Source organism: Narcine bancroftii, chromosome 2 (assembly GCF_036971445.1).
Source record: "Narcine bancroftii isolate sNarBan1 chromosome 2, sNarBan1.hap1, whole genome shotgun sequence".
NCBI classification, from domain to species: Eukaryota; Metazoa; Chordata; class Chondrichthyes; order Torpediniformes; family Narcinidae; genus Narcine; species Narcine bancroftii.
In genome coordinates this window covers 87,158,868-87,176,751 of record NC_091470.1, presented here as the reverse complement: position 1 = coordinate 87,176,751, position 17,884 = coordinate 87,158,868, and the positions used below count along the sequence as shown (strand labels likewise).

Genomic DNA, 17,884 nt, shown 5'->3' with positions numbered 1-17,884 from the left:
TGCACATTGGTGCTGTCTGACTTGTATGGTAGACTGGACCGCTGACAAAACATGACAAAACAATCTCTCATTGCTCTTGGTACATGACTATAGATGTGAACTTGAAAGATCTCCTTAAACAGCAATGAGAATTTCTGACTCCATCATCTTTTCAAACAGTGAGTTCAACACTCATACCAACCAAAAGCTGAAAACATTTTCATCTTGATACCATCACAGTCAAACCAACCATCTTCATTCACCAGGAAGAAAATCATCAAGAGTTAGTACTCTGGTTGAGCTTTCATTTCTTTGTCCCAGTGATGTTGCAGCTATCTACATCAATAGTGACACCTCAAATCAGTTCAGACTCTGATGCTCAACATAATAATGTGCAAGAGGCCACATTAAACTTTGTTTAATTTAGAGATTCAGCAGGGTAAGAGACCCTTTCGGCCCACAAACTGTGCTGCCCAAATACACCCATGCAACCAATTAACCTCCTAACCCCATTTGCCTTTGGAGCACCCACAGGAAGCATTGTGGTCATGGAGAGAACATACAATTCCTTACAGGCGGCGGTGGATTTGAACCGGAGTTACTGCTGCTGTAATAGCGTAGTGTTAACAACAAGGCTATCACGTCACCCTAAGAAATATCATAAAAGCCAAATGGATTGATGAATAAAATGTATAGCTTGCTAATCCATCCTATAAATACTTTAACTACAAAATGGCCTTTCCCAGATACCATTATTGTTAGCTTCCCAGGAATTGTTCCCCATGGTAAAGGATCCAAAGTTTGGCAAAAATATTGCTACCTCTGAAATGTAAAAGGAGTTTGGGACTGGGGGTGGTGGGTGGGGGGGGGGGGTAGTCAACAGGGGAAAGAGGAAGAAGTGAGAGACAAACTCAGTGAGCAGAAAGTGTAAATGCTACATTATCAAAATATAGTAACTGCAACAAACGATAACCCAATTGAAGATATCTGTATCTTAGCAACCTCAATGATAAGCTGAGTTGTTCAATGCATCATAACGCCTACCTTTTATTGTCATGCTGCTATCTTCCAAACAGAAGAGCTCAGAATTCCCAGCTCCCAAGTATACTTGGGCAATAGCAGAATATTTTGACATCAGGTCTTCTGGATTTCTTACCAGAAATGAAACAATTATTCTCTCCTCAGACCAAATACAGTTTAAAGCAAACAAAAAATATAAAATATCTATCTTGTTTTGGGAGAGCATGTGCAGCTGAAATGATTGTTCAATGGGTAGCCATATTGTGCAACCTTCCTTTCACTGGCAGTCAAGAACGATCAGGCTACAAGTCACGCTTGTAGATAAAGTGGGACACTGATAGAGGCTGGCAAATAGCATTAGACTTGGATCACACTCATTATCCTCGAGAGAAGTCGTAAAAATGCACCATTGTGCAGAACGATAGCCTTGAATCCACATACTGCTTTGAAAGTAATGGCATATTTATAAGATTTAAAAATGCTAATTGAAGCTTTGACCATGAAAACATTTTATTCTGTTAGTCTCGTCATTCAGTACTCTGAATTAATGAAATCTTAATGAAAGAACATACTGTAAACAATAATATAGCTAGCAAGAACTACATTTTTATTTGCATCAAAAAAGTTCCGATTCATTGACAGAATACATTCGTGACATCCAGAGCTCAGGAGTGAACATGAATTAAAGCAGCACAATGTTTCAGAGCACCCTATCACATCCCCCAAGCAGCACAAGGCTGGTTGATGATTGTTTGCAGCATTGCATGTTGATGCAAATTTTAATAAATAGTTACCCATATAACCAGGCAAATCAATATAACTTTAGCATCTTTCAAGATCTAATCAACAATAGCAAGCAGTACAAAAACAAAGCAACTCAACTCCTTGAAAACTTCAAGTCATCTCGTGTCAACAATGACAGCCTGATGCATGAAAAATCCAAAGTGTGAGAAAATCTCACACAATTCAGCCCTTTAATCGAGAGTAAGCAGAGAAGAGCATATCATTTGGTCAAGTTCCAAATGCACAAATACTCTACAGTGCTCCTTATCTTTGATACATAAAGAATATGCTGCTCGGCTCATTGAGTTTCAAACCGTCTGCAGATTTTCTTGATTTACATTGACACAAAATAGAACCATATAAGATTAGAGCAGCTCAACACAAACTAGAAGCGCCCAAGGGCCTATTTTTCTTCCTACTCCCACTGGCCTGCACCCAGTCCATAGCCCTCCATACCTCTCCCATCCATGTACCTGTCCAAATTCTTCTTAAATGTTAAAATTGAACCTGCATTCACTTCAGCTGGCAGCTCGTTCCATATACTCACTATTCTGTGTGAAGAAATTCCCTCTAATGTTCCCTCTAAATTTTTCCCTTTTGAATATTTTATTTTTTTCCCCAAAATGATACATAGTGCCATTTTAAATAGATAAAATATTAAACTTTTTCTCACAAACACAACAAATTAAAACAAAAAAGTTCCTCCCTCCCTCCCCTTCCATACATTCACCATCAGAGCTAACATAAATCTTAAGTATAGAGAGTCAAGTTGGGGAAACTATATTTTTACATATATATCTTTGGCTTGGCTTCGCGGACGAAGATTTATGGAGGGGGTAAAAAGTCCACGTCAGCTGCAGGCTCGTTTGTGGCTGACCAGTCCGATGCGGGACAGGCAGACACGATTGCAGCGGTTGCAAGGGAAAATTGGTTGGTTGGGGTTGGGTGTTGGGTTTTTCCTCCTTTGCCTTTTGTCAGTGAGGTGGGCTCTGCGGTCTTCTTCAAAGGAGGCTGCTGCCCGCCAAACTGTGAGGCGCCAAGATGCACGGTTTGAGGCGTTATCAGCCCACTGGCGGTGGTCAATGTGGCAGGCACCAAGAGATTTCTTTAGGCAGTCCTTGTACCTTTTCTTTGGTGCACCTCTGTCACGGTGGCCAGTGGAGAGCTCGCCATATAATACGATCTTGGGAAGGCGATGGTCCTCCATTCTGGAGACGTGACCCATCCAGCGCAGCTGGATCTTCAGCAGCGTGGACTCGATGCTGTCGACCTCTGCCATCTCGAGTACCTCGACGTTAGGGGTGTGAGCGCTCCAATGGATGTTGAGGATGGAGCGGAGACAACGCTGGTGGAAGCGTTCTAGGAGCCGTAGGTGGTGCCGGTAGAGGACCCATGATTCGGAGCCGAACAGGAGTGTGGGTATGACAACGGCTCTGTATACGCTTATCTTTGTGAGGTTTTTCAGTTGGTTGTTTTTCCAGACTCTTTTGTGTAGTCTTCCAAAGGCGCTATTTGCCTTGGCGAGTCTGTTGTCTATCTCATTGTCGATCCTTGCATCTGATGAAATGGTGCAGCCGAGATAGGTAAACTGGTTGACCGTTTTGAGTTTTGTGTGCCCGATGGAGATGTGGGGGGGGCTGGTAGTCATGGTGGGGAGCTGGCTGATGGAGGACCTCAGTTTTCTTCAGGCTGACTTCCAGGCCAAACATTTTGGCAGTTTCCGCAAAGCAGGACGTCAAGCGCTGAAGAGCTGGCTCTGAATGGGCAACTAAAGCGGCATCATCTGCAAAGAGTAGTTCACGGACAAGTTTCTCTTGTGTCTTGGTGTGAGCTTGCAGGCGCCTCAGATTGAAGAGACTGCCATCCGTGCGGTACCGGATGTAAACAGTGTCTTCATTGTTGGGGTCTTTCATGGCTTGGTTCAGCATATATATACATATATAATATTACTGTATCTGGGCCCCTATGTGGTCCAGGTATACCTTTACAAAAGTGTCATATTTATTCTTCAAGTTATATGTGATTTTTTTCCCATCAGCTGTTCATTTCCACAGTCCATTGTGGTATAAGTGGAGGGGAATTGGACCTCCAAGTGATTGCGATACAGATTTGATATTTGGTCAATTTGTCGCCTATTTCCATGAAATTACTTAATAGATAGAGCTCCGGGTCGCCGAAGGCCACTCCTGTTATCCTGGTTAAATTTTCTGCGATTTCTTGCCAAAATGGCCTCACTTTCACATACGACTATGTGGCACGTAGAAAAATTCCTGTCTCAGTCCCACATCTGAAACACGGCTCTGAAATTTCGGCTTTTGTGGGGTAAGATATAATTGGTGTAAAAAATTATACTAACTTTTCCCCTTTCACCCTTAACCCATATCCTCTGGTTTGTATCTCACCTATCCTCAGTGGAAAAAGACTATTTACATTTACTCTCTCCATCCCCCTCGTAACTTTAAATACCTCTATCAAATCTCCCCTTATTCTTTTATGCTCCAGGGAATAAATTCCTAACCTGCTTAACCTTTCCCTGCAACTCAGTTCCTGAAGTCCAGGTAACATCCTAGCCATCACGATCTTTGGAGTAGACTTATATGGCCGATATATGATAAAATCCTTAAAATTAGGCAATTTATCTGGCGGTCAAAATATATGGTACCTTTTTTAGAAAAAAACTCTAATAATGCAAAAAAAAAGAAAATAGTAAAGGATAAAAACTCAAACCCCTTACCTAACTGCGTTGTCAGATGCTAGATAGGAATAGTTTTAAAAGAAAAATGAAGGTAAAATAACAATATAAAGAACATGGAAAAGATACAAACCAGGCAAATGAATTGCATTAGAGAAAAATGATGAAGTAAGATAGTGAGTCATAAATGACCCCCATAACTTCTGGAATCTTATATCTGAATTATTAATAACAAATCTATTCCATATTCAAACAGGTCACTACATAATGAAACCACTGATCATGAGTAGGTGGGGCAGCATCCTACCTTTTAAGTAAAATCACACGCTTCACCAAAAGAGAGGCAAAAGAGATAGCACAAATCTGAACAAGACAAAGAAGAATCATTCCCTCCCAATGTACCGAAGAGGACCTCCAAAGGATTCGGTATTAAATCTATATTAAAAATTCTGATAAAAGTATGGAAAACCTCTCTTCTGTATATTTCTAGACTAGGACAAGACCAGAACATATAAATTAATGAGGATTCTCCTCTCTTACACCTGTCACACCAGGGAGTCCGATCAAAATAAAACCAAGACAATTTAGCCTTAGACAAATGTTCTCTATGTCCCATTTTGAATTGTAATAAACACTGTCAAGCACATATTGAAGAGCTATTAACCAACTTAAGAATTGTGTCCTGTTGGAAGAGAGTTAGGTTTGATTTTGATTTTATTGATTATTTTTAAAACATCCTTGGCATTGTAAAATGTAAATGTAAGAAAATGAATTAGAATTCACTTATGCAAGTAAAACCTTTGTTGAATCAGCAATATTTATTTGGTGTTCTTTTGATATATAGAAGCACAAGTGGCTTTTGTAATATCACTGTTTTCTCATTCCTTTATGTTCTTTAGATTGTTAATTGCATAATTGATCTCTGTTTGAAACAAATAATTCATTCAGGACCTGATGATATATTTCGCACAAAAGCAACATTTTTAAACAAGCAGAAAATATCAGCAAATCAAATAAATGTCCATTAGATACAAATGAAATCATGTGATTCAGCTGCATAACACATGATGAAATTTCTGGGAATACATGGTATCATAGTGGACAATCCTGATGAGAAGGGATCTCTGTACTTCTGTTGAAACCAGTGAAACGAGTCAGTTTTATAACTGTTAATTTTGCTTCTTTCGCAGCCATTTCATTCCGGGACATTTGCTCCTTTTTAACGTAACACCTATAACCATATCACAATTAAAGCAGCCCCTTCTAGTCTGTGCCGAAACTCTCCTAGTCTCACTGACCTGCACTCTGCCCATAACCCTCCATACCCTTTCCATCCATATAGCTACCAAATTTTTTCATAAAAGATAATATTGTACATGCCTCCACTACTTCCACTGGAAGCTCATTCCAAACAGACACCACTCTCTGAGTGAAAAAATTCCCTCATATGGCACCTAAATTTTTGCCCTCCCAACTCTCAGCTCATGTCCTCATGTTTGAATCTTTCCTATCCTCAATGGAAAAAGTCTATCCACATCTATTCCATCCGCCTCAAAATTTAAAAAGCCTACATCAAATCCCCCTCAGCTGTCTACACTCCAAGGAACAAAGACCGAACTTGTTTAACCTTTCTCTACAACTTAGGTGCTATAATTTAGAGACCAGACTGAACACAAAATTCCAAAATTGGCCTTGTACAATTTTAACATTACCTCCCAACTCTATGCTCTGATTTATAAAGGCCACCATTCCAAAGGCCTTCTTCACTATCCTAGCCACCTGAGATTCCACCTTCAGGGTACTGTGTACCATTATTCCTAGATCTCTCTGTTCAATTGCATTCTTTAACGCCTTACCATTCGCCATGTCTGTCCTATTTTGATTAGTCTTACCAAAATGTAGCACCTCACATTTGTCAGCATTAAACTCCATTTGTTGACTTTCACCCCACTTGCCCAAATCTCTCTGCGAGCTTTTAAAACCTTCATTATTCACAACGCCACCTGTCTTAGTATCATCTGCATATTTACTAATCCAATTTACCACCCTATCATCTAAGATCATTAATGTATATAACAAACATCAATGGACCCAGTAAAGATCCTTGAGGTACAACGACAGTCACCGGCCTCCAACCTGCCAAACAGTTATTCACTACCACTCTCTGACATCTCCCATTCAGCCACTGTTGAATCCATTTTACCACTTCTATATTCACACCTAATGATTGAACCTTCCTAACTAACCATCCGTGTGGGACCTTATCAGGGGCCTCACTGAAGTCCATATAGACAACATCCATCACCTTAGCCTTGTCAATTTTCCTGGTAACTTCTTCAAAAAATTCAATAAGATTTGTCAAACATGACCTTCCGCGCACAACTCTATGTTGACTGTTCCTAATCGTCCCGTGTCTATCCAGATAAGATAATAATATATACCATCTCTAAGAACATTTTCCATTAGTTTGCTCACCACTGACGTCAAACATACAGGCCGATAATTGCTTGGTTTACTCCTGGTGCCTCTAGTCGTCTTGTGCTGTGAGAAAGCTGGTCTGTGGGTTTGTCCTCAGTTTTCCCACCGTCCCACTCCCCCACCCACCACCCCCACCCCGGCAACCCGCCACCAGCCCCCAATGATAGACAGTGGTGATTAGTAATGGATTATTTAAAGTGGCATGTGAGTGGAAAGAAAAAGTTTGAAATCCACTGCTACAGATCAATACCTGCAATAGATTTTACCACACTCTTTTATACATTGTGCACGTTTTATTAAATTGTGTGTGTAATTTCCCACGCTGTTTTATACAGTGTGCATATTTTCCCACGCTCTTTTATAATGCGCGTGTTTAATTCCCACTACGGTTTTCCCATGCTCTCTATTAATTGTTGTGTGTTAATATGAGTTATGTTTGATATTAAACGCTTGTGTCTAGACTCGTCTCTCGCGAACCTGACACTTTCTCAAAACAACGATGAAGAGTGCAGGGACCGACAGCATTACTGTCGGCGTTGCTCACCAATATCACCTTAATTTCAACCTCGCATCCAAGACCAGGGAAATATTTTTGTGCCTTTTGTTTGGAAATAAAAGTCAGTCTAACATTCTGTCAAACACAGTGTGTTATATGTGACATTAGATGCAGACGCTGTTGAGTTACACATCCTGCCTCTTCTGCTCATGGAAAGCCAGCTTGGTGTGTACACTGACCCAGAAAAATGCTGGCTTTGTTTTGTTTCACTATAAACAACCAAACCCGGCTTAATGGCAGGTCTTCCTTACAGAAATATCACAGAATTTCTGTGTAAAAAAATCTGCAGAAGCAACACATCACTCTTTCAGTGAAAGAGTTTATTCAAAATGCCTGATGTTGATTAGAAGTCAAATATAACATGAATCTAAATTTAGTAACTTTTCTTCTATCTTGTATTTACATAAAACTTTAGAGCACCAAGGACTGGCCCCTTCAGCTCATATGATGCTAAAATTCTGCTGCTTTCACATTATACAGAAGCCTCTTAAAGGCTATTACTTATTACTGAGTCTGCTTCCACCGTTATCCCTAGCTGCCCATTCCAGGCACTCAAGTCTGTAAATCAAAACTTGTTTGTGCATGCTTTCACACTCTTTGTCCACTCTTGCTGCTCTTTAACTCTTTATATATCTAAAAAATGTTTAGAGTCCTCTTTTATGTTATTGGCCCACTTACTTTCAGATTTTATGGTTTTCTTCCCTTATATTTTTTTAAGGTGGCCTTCTGTTGTTTGTCAAGAGCTACACAATCAGCTGGAATGCACTAATACATCAAAACAAAATTACAAACTCATCACAGAAGAATGGCACTTAGGTGTGTTTTTTCTGAGACAAATACAATGTTTTCCAGTTATGTATTATTTGATCTAATTTTGTCATACAAGATTCTCAAGACACGAGGAACTTTTTGGTCCTTAAACATGCTTCGGGAGGACACACACTGGTGATAGACATTTGCATGGCTGGATGTCCTGTGATGTCTCATTTTAAAAATTTGCTCCTGTTTAAACATGGCATGAACATGCTAATAAAGAATTCTGACTGATGCTAGACCACGAGTTATCGCTTTCCATTAAAAGAGATAGCCTCATTGAAACAGTGAATCATCATGAAACCACTTAGCTCGAGTCGTTGCTTGCATGTTATTCTGCTAATGTTTGTATCGGCCCCACATCACAAATCGAAGACAATTTTGCAATTGCTCTCCCTTACTTGGACTGCTATTATTAGAGCAACTTCAAAGGAAGGAATTTCTCAAAGAGCAGAGAAAATTAAAAGGTGATATGGTGTGATGAAATATCTTTAACAATTTTTTGAGATGAATCCTTCCCCACCCCTTCATCATGAGAGTAATAAAAAGAGGGAGGCACAGGAGAGAAAGCATTTGATTGAAGTTACTGCATCTGCGGGGAAAGTTTTAATCACACCTAATAGTTGGCATCAGTGAAATGGTACTTCTATCATTGATACTTATTCATTTCAACCCCATTGAAACTTGAAATAAACAAGTGGTATACTGGCTGAAGAGAAGCTTGCAGTTTCACAACCAATTGCTCACTGCCAAATGATTGTGGGCATTCATTCACAATGAATGCTAGGGCAACGCTGCTGTTACAGCACCAGCTATGGGGACCAGGATTCTAATCCAATGCTGTCCATAAGGAGTTTGTACATCCTCCCTGTGTTGGCATGGGTTTTCCCCAGGGTCTCTGGTTTCTTCTCACTGTTTGAAACATACCAGGATTGAGGGGTGTTCTAGGTCAATTGGGCATAATTGGACAGCACAGACTCATGGGCCAAAAGGACCAGTTACCATGCTGTGCCTAAATTTAAAATTTAATTTTTTTTAAAATCACAGGCTTAAAATGTTATTTTATCAGTGTACCTCCCTTCCCATTGGATGCCAATCTGATGTGTATTACCTTGAGGTGCATTGGCTCCAATGCCCACTTGTCACTGTTGGTCAGCTGTGCAAGAAAGAAAATTGGTAGTACTGCCAGAGGTGCTGTAATGGCAGCCACAGGTACTGTCTCAGGACACCGAGGAGTGAAGCCACAGCGCTACTTTGCAGGGTCCAACTACCCGGTCCTAATTCTGGCACCTCCATTTAGGCTATAAACAATCTGTTAAAGAGCTGACAGTGTTTGAAAACAAAATCCTGCAACATCAGCTCTATGCTCAAGATGGCAGTGCCTCTGCTTAGCAGTGGCCACCAGGGTTTACAGACTCCAGGGGAGCAGCAGACACCAGAAATGGGGAGAACAAGTGCTGTTGAGAAGGAGAAGCAGAGATGACGACCATACAGGATAGTGACCAGGGCAGCAGACCAGGAAGGGGCTCAGCAGCTGAAGGACTTACACAGGCTGCGAGCAGTCAGTGATTTGCGGGGGTAGGACTCACAAAACCAGGATTCACGAGGGTGCTGAGGGCAAGAATGGTTCCCGAAAGGCCTCAGGCACTGAAGTCTTCCGAGTCGTGCGGAGCTTTACAACTAGCACTCAGGATGCCAATGTTCATGTTGAGGCAACTGGAGGAAAATCCACGGACACTCAGTGTCTATGAAGGGACTTACTTTTGCTACTCTTTCTCTCTTACTGACAAGGGCATGAAGCAACACTAATGGTGACTCTTTGCCTGCTTTCCTGTAATATTACATTTTCACTATAATTAAATGGCAATAAAGGAATCTTGAATCTCAGCCAATGCTTGAACCAGCCAAGTAATACTGCTTCCTGGAATGTGTACTGATCACAATCCTTTTAACAATGTTCTACTCCGAAGGAAATACAGTCATGTCATGGCATGCCATTGAATTAGTTAGATCAAAGATTCCTTCATTGATAACTGATTGAGCAGAATGTGAGGGAATTTTGTTTGTTATTTGAGCTTTACTGCAAAATCTTCAATATATTATGTTGGTGTTAATGAATGGAGTTTGCAGAAAATCACTTGGTTTGCACAGGAGACCATGAGAAAATCACTGAGATCCATGTGAACAAAGCTCTACTCCACTACACTGAGATGAGATTTTTGGTGTCCAGTTGGGACATTCATCGACTGTTGTCCTGGAACATAAGCAATCCACTCATGGCACTATGAAGTTCATTGTGACTATGAGAATTTAGATGTACCAATGAGCACAAAACCAAATATGGTCAGTGATTTTTTTCAAAATGCTCTTTTCCAAGAAAATTCATAGAAAAAAAGCAATCAAAATTTGAGCCTCATTAAGTGTGGAGTTCCTGCTTCCACAGATAATTACTTAAATAAACTCTCTAGCCCTGAAAAAATAATTGTGTGGGAAATCTTTCCTTCAGAATAACAAAAAACTCCAATGTTTTTATCAATTAAGAAGTACTTTTCTTTATTATATTTCTGCTATCACCATGAAAATCACACTTAATTTATAGTTTTTGATTTGTTAAAATTTGTTCAAATCTTTTGGCTTGTTGCCTGTAGGAATGCTTTAACTCGATTAGCTTCACAACCACTTTGTTGACTTCATTCTGCGCCCATAGGTAGAAATGGTCAGCCAATGTTTCAGGCCTGTACTCTTTTATTGAACAATTTTATCAATGGATGTTGTCTGATCTGCTGAGTTTCCAGCAATTTGTTGTTTGCTCAAGGTTCCAGCAACTGCAGTCATCTCGCAATTCACTAGAGATTTAACATCTCCTATCTTCAACAGATCCATTGTCGGTATAATTTGTTGCAAGGGAAATCCACATCACTGGATCCATTGAATGTGCGCAGGCATCTTCTTCAAGCTCAGTAAGCCTGAGCCATCCCTTGATTGATGACCAGAAATCCAGACCCTTTGTACTTCAACATCAACATTTTAAAATTCTTCAAAAATGTTTAGCACAACGCCTTTACAGCGCCAGCAAATGGGACTGGGGTTTGAATCCCGCACTGAGTGTAAGGATTTTTTACATCCTCCCCATGTCTGCATGGGTTTTACCCGGGGGCTCTGGTTTCCTCCCACTGTTCAAAATGTACCAGGGGTTGTAGGTTAATTGGGTGTAAATTGGGTGGCAAGGACTCATGGACAGAAATTACCTGTTACTGTGCTGTATGTCTACATTTCTTTTAATTTATTTTGCTTTGCTGCCTTTTTAAACCTCAGATTTCAATCAGCAGGGTATCAATATTGTAAATATTCTTTTTCAAAATAGCTGAGAAATAAATTAAATCTTTATTTGTGAAATTATGGTTCATTTGCCTTAGTAGTAATAATGTCCAAGAAATTCCATTTTCTTCATAGAATATTATGTTCCTTTTAAGAGAACAAAAAGATACATTGGGCAAATAAAGACAAAGGAAAATACTCAAATATTCTGATGCAGAAAGGTCAGAATACTTAGGATCCACAAAGAATTGAGATTTTGGATTCGGAATTGGTTTGCCCATGGAAGTGGTGGAAGACTGATGTAACCTGACATAATCTGTTGCAAAACCAAATCTGGTATGGTGGGAGACAGCAAAGCTTCATTCCCAGATGAACTCAATGCCTTCATCACCCAATTTGACCACCAGAACAAGAAAGAACCACTTTCCACCCAAACATCCACTGATGATCCTCCATTGTCAGTATCCGACGATGACATGTGGGCTACCTTCAGGAGAGTGCTTCCAAGGAAAACACAGCCGAATAATATAAACCTCTGCTGAGCAACTTGCCAAAGTATTCAAATATCTTCAACATCTCACTCCGTCAGGCTATGATACCCACTTATTCCAAACAGGCCTCAATTGAACCTGTGTCCAAAAAGAGTGTGGTAACCTATCAAAATGACGACCAACCAGTGGTATTCACATCCATAATGATGAAGTGTGTGTTTTAAGAGGTTAATGTTAAAGCATATTAGCTCCTGTCTGTGCAGCAAGAAGGATCTGTTCCAATTTGCCTACCGCAACAACAGACTCACTGGCTTCACTCATATCCCTGGGACATCTGGAGAGCAAAGATGCATACATCAGGATACTCTTTATCGACTACAGTTTGGTATTCAAACACCATCATCCCCTCAAAACTAATTAGCAAACTCCAAGACCTAGGCCTCAATATCCCACTGTGCAACTGGATCCTGGATTTCCTCACCACCAAACCCCAATCAGTGTGAATTGGTGAGAACATTTCCACCACAATCTCCATCAGTACCAGAGCACCACAGAGGTGTGTTCTTAGCCTCCCTGCTTCACTGCTTAGCACCTCTGACAGTATGACAATAACACCACCTACAAATTTGCCTACATCATAAGAGTCATGGTTGTATAAAAAGAGGTGGGTTTCATGAAAAGAGGTGGTGAGTCAGCTTACAGGAGGGAGATTGGAAAGGTGGCTGAATGGTTTACTAACCATAAAATCACACACAATGTCACCAAAACCAAGGAGCTGATTGTGGACTTTAGAAAGGGTAACCAGAGGTGTACTATCCAGTGAATATTAGAGGTGGAGAGGGTGAGCATATTTAAATTCCTGGGAGTCATCATCTGAGAGGCCTTTTCCTGGACCCAACACACTAACATCAACTTGAAGAAAGCACTTCAGCACCTCTACTTCCTCAGGAGTTTGAGGAGGTTTGGCATGACATCAAAAACCTCACCAAATTTCTGTAGATGTATAATGGAAATTGTGCTGTCCAGCTGAATCACAGCCTGATATGGGGGCAACAACGCCTCTGAGAGAAAAGACTTGAAAAAGGTTGTGGATACAACCCAGTACATCACAGCCAAAATTCTCCCCAGCATCGATTTTGGTAATCTTATGGTTTGGGAGATATCTCTTACTGTTTTATTCATGTTTTTCAACCTCATAATGGCTTCTTTGACTTGCATTGGCACTTATAGAAAAATGGAAACTAGACTCCAAAGGTGATCAAAAGCTTAGAAGCAAGCCCAACTCTCTTGTTTCTGCACCAAATGTCCCAAATATTATGGTGCCCTGAAATGAGGTGACTATGTGTAAAAAGTCCTGTAATTTCTACATGGTCAAACCAAAATGTACACAAATAACCTTGAATAAAATCTGGAATGTGCACTTTAATTACATGTAAATTGTTTGATCATATATTTAAAACTGTGGAGCACAGGGGCAAATATGGGGGTGGGGGAGTGTCTTTGTCTCAAATATTATGGATGCCACTGTATATAAATGTCTGATGAAAAATTAAGTGGGTGGGTTAGAAGTTTGCAGATAGCACAAAAATCGGTGGTGTTCTGGACAGTGTAAAAAGCTATAAGCCAATGAGCTTAACTTCAGTGATGGGAAAGTGGCAGGAGGTGATTCTGCAAGATAAACTTGGATTTGGAAAGGCAAGATTTGGGAGAGTCAGTGAAGACATGGCCAAAAAGATTGGCAAGGACAAACAGGTGTGAAGAGATGCATTTTGTGACCAAGGAATTAATTACATAATTTCCTAGACTGATGGTCCGCGATTTACGATGGTCAGACTTATGAATTTTAAAAGTTACAATGGTTTGAATCCATACTTTCAATTTAGAGTTCCGATGTGCCCCTGAGCTTACGATATGCGACATGCTATTCTCACACGATTCTGGGCAATGGCGGCTCAACCACGCTCGCAGTCGCTGTATTCAACATTTAATTATAAAAAAATGGTAAGTGCAGTATTCTTTTTCAAGTTGCAATGTTTTTGACATACTATGGGAGTGACGGAACATAACCCCCATCGTAAGTTGTGGAGTCAGGACTACCTATAGTGGCAACAAGTCAGACAGGGTTTAGTGCCTCTGGCACACTTGCCTTCAACAGTTGTGACATAAATTACAAGAGTCGGGATGTCATGTCCCAACCATACAAGATTCAAGATTCTGTTATTGTCATTTCATAAATTCATAAAATTTGTTAAATTTTACTCACCATAAAGACAACCAAGGTATCAGAGTCTATTGTCATCAACAAGTCATGAAATTCGGTGTTTTGAGGCAGCAACGTAGAGCAAACTTTGATATTATGAACCATCTTACTACAATAATATAAAAAATAAAAATAGTACTCCATGAAAAGTAAGGCAGCATCTTGGTTCATTGATTATTCAGGAATCTGTTGGAAGTGGGGAAGAAGCGGTCTTTGTGCCGCTGAGTGCTCATCTTTAGGCTTCTGTACCTTTTTCCTGATGGTAGCGGAGTGAAGAGGGCATGGCCTGGGTGGTGGGGGTCTTTAAGGATAGATGCTTCCTTTTTATGACACCGCATAATGTAGATGTCCCTGATGGAATGAAATCTGGTGCCTGTGCTGTCACAGGCTGAATTAACAATCCTCTGGAGTTTTTTTCCTTGTCCTGAGATTTGGCATTTCCATACCAGGCAGTGACGCAACCAACCAGAATGCTCGCCATGGTCCACCTGTAGAAGTTTTCGAGAGTCTTCGGTGACACACCAAATCTCCTCAAGCACCTCACAAAGTATAGCCACTGGCAAGCCTTCTTCGTGATTGCATGAACATGGAGGCTCCAGAACAGATCCTTGGAGATGTTGACACCCAGAAATTTGAAGTTCCTGACCCTGTCCACTACTTCCCTTCCCCTGACTCCCTACTGAAGTCAACAATCATCACCTTGGTTTTACTAATGTTGAATACAAGGCTGTTGGTGTGACACCACTCAAAGAGCTATCTATTTCCCTTATGTACGCTTATTCTTTGACGTTTGTAATTCGACAAACTTGTAGATAGCATTGGAATTGTGCCTGGCTACACAGCCGTGGGTTTATAATGAGTAGAGCAGGTGCCGTAAATCCTGCAGCTCTACCAATGATAAAGAAATACAGTCCCCTCAAAAACACATTCGGCTACCCTGCACTCACAGATCCTTCCTATCTTCCTATCTATTCCAACACCCAGTTGTGAAACTCCAACACAGTCAGGAAGCTGTCAGTGCCCAAGGCCTCTTCGAGAGCCTGGCTCACCTTCGACACCATCATGAATCCCAATCCAAACCTGAGCCAGTCCCCAGCTGCCCAGGGCCTGGTGTGAGTGCTTCAGTCTCCAGGAGCCCATGGCCTGGCACGGGTCCCTCAGTCTCCAGCAACCTGCAGCCTAGTGAGTCCTTCAGCTTCCTCGCTGGTCCGCTGCTGTAGTTTCCTTCACTGCAGGGTCTTTCCCAGACGGGAAGGTATTCTGCTCTGCTATACTGCATCAGCCTGTTACTCTCATGGTCTGCACTGTCAAATATGGGCACCGCCATCTTGGGCATGGATCTCCACTGGTTTGAAATTGTTTAAAAAAGATTCCAACCCCTTCTAAAGGCCATTCAAATTCTATATAGGTTTGGCATTATAACAAATGGGCTGTAGGGCCTCGCAGAGGAGTGGTGTCTCCTCGCTCCCCATAGCACTGCCATCTTTCTTTTCAAAAAGAAATTAGTGAGACCACACTTGGAGCAGAGTATGCAGTTAGGTTTCTGTACTGTTGAAAGGATGTGATTAAGCCATAAAGGGAGCAGTAATGTTTCAGAAGATGTTGCCAAGACTGGAGGGTTTGAGTTACAAGAAGACATCAGATAGGCTGTTACTGATTTCAGAGGATGAGATGTGACCTAATGTAGATTTATAAGATCAAGAGGGGCACAGATGGGGAAGATGATCACAGTCTTTTTCCCAAGGCAGAGGAATCTAAACCAAGAGGTGTAGTGAGAAAGGAAAAGTTTAAAGAGGACTGGAGGGGAAACTTCATCACAAGAGTGCAATGGGCACATGGAACGAGCAGCCAGAGGCGGCGATAGAGGCAGATACCTTTTTAAAATTTTTACAACTTTATTTGACATTTGGGCAGGCCCCTGGATTGGAAAGGTTTTTGTGAGACGTGGTCAATACAGATAAATGGGGCGAGCGACTTGTCAGGCTCTTACTGTGGTCAACGTGGACATGTTAGGCCAAAGAGCCTGTTCCAGACTTTATAACAGGCCAATTATGCATTTAACCTGGGATGTAATGTTTTCTGTACAACAATGCAAGAAAATACCTGTAATTCTGAAAATGTAACAGATGCTCAGTGGGTGAAATTTAATGCTTGATCTCAAATGCAATTCACGACTTCATTATAATTAACAGCTCGCCCTCCTCAGCATAGAACTATTGGATGATTATTTCTGAAAAACAACGTGGCAAGGTAGTGTCAGAAGCAGGAATTATTTTGTGTGGCTGCCATCCTAATCCTACATCAAGACTCCCGAGTGGGAGTCAGCAGGGATAAGAATAGCACCAACTCCCACTCAGGAAACTGAAGTTATTTAAATTATAAATAGATCAGAAAAGAACTAATTTCAGGTTATTATTTCATTTTGGGTTGCACAAAGCCATCTAATTTTTATCGTTCAAGATATCAAACTTTGCCAAAAAGAATCCTTTCTTGAAATTAATTGCACTTACCTAATATAAGCAGTGATAGCGCATATTAATACTATCAGGGTTTCAGAAATATATTAAAATGTGATACCATTTCTATGACTTAATATTATCTCCCAGGTTGAGAGAATCCTCCATCATCGATTGACTTTGATCAGAATCTTTTATCATAACACATTCCTTAGCAAAATGCTATCAAGAGGCCTGCTTTCAAGTGCTTGATCCATCAGGTCTCCCTGAAGCAAGGTGAGATTTGTTAAAATAATATGCACATCATCTAATATCCCTTCTCACATGTTCTCTGATGTCTGTGACCTCAGAATAATTCACACAAAAAGGTGAATGTACATAACAAGTTATCCAAATATTTTATTTTCTTTATTGATATTCTCCAGAAAGCATTTCCTCAGCAGGAACAAATTTATAATTTATAGTCCAACCATGAGCGTGGCTGCTGTTAATTCTGCTGCTGGATGCATAACAGAGCAGCGCATCTCACTTCATCAATACAAAGTAATCTATGGAAATGCCTTCAGCTGCATAGAAAAAAGACAAGTTTTTTTTAAACCCAATTTCAGTTCAATGAACATAAAATTTAATAAAAAAATCAGTGAAAAAAATAATTTCTGCAATTGCACAGCTATAGCTCAAAAGATGTAACATTAAAAAAAAAATCAGGGCCTTGCTTTTAATACTAAGCAAATTCTTGTCATTCTGAGGATGGTGGCCGGTGGGAGAACAGTTGGGGAGAAAGATATAATAGAGGGGAGTAACAGAGAAACAGGAGAGGAAAAAAGGTTTGATCTCAATGAAGTTCCAATGGGAGGCTGTGTGAGCACACCTGGGAATCCGTTGGATCTGACCCAGAGTCAACAATTATCAATAAAAATTGGAATGAACTTCACATTACCAAGGCAACTTTGTTGTCTCCCCTTCTCCTCTTGCAGAGTCACACGTGCACATCCAATGATGCAACTAAATGCAAGCCTCAGCATGCTTCTTCCCTGG

At 40.7% G+C, this 17,884-nt stretch overlaps 1 protein-coding gene across 9 annotated transcripts in view; it reads right to left on the bottom strand.

Moving 5' to 3' along the window:
• The window catches only part of LOC138753865 (gephyrin), a 549,882-nt gene that overhangs the window by 450,736 nt on the left and 81,262 nt on the right, over window positions 1-17,884 (bottom strand). For 5 of the 9 annotated variants that reach the window (XM_069917381.1, XM_069917382.1, XM_069917384.1 and 2 more), the window contains exon 1: window positions 1,024-1,129. The exons of the other annotated variants lie outside the window; for them this stretch is intronic. In XM_069917381.1, coding sequence (XP_069773482.1) covers window positions 1,024-1,114 — 91 coding nt within the window. In that variant the 5' untranslated portion in view covers window positions 1,115-1,129. Of the gene's footprint in view, window positions 1-1,023; window positions 1,130-17,884 lie in introns of those variants that run through there. 9 annotated transcript variants of the gene reach the window in all.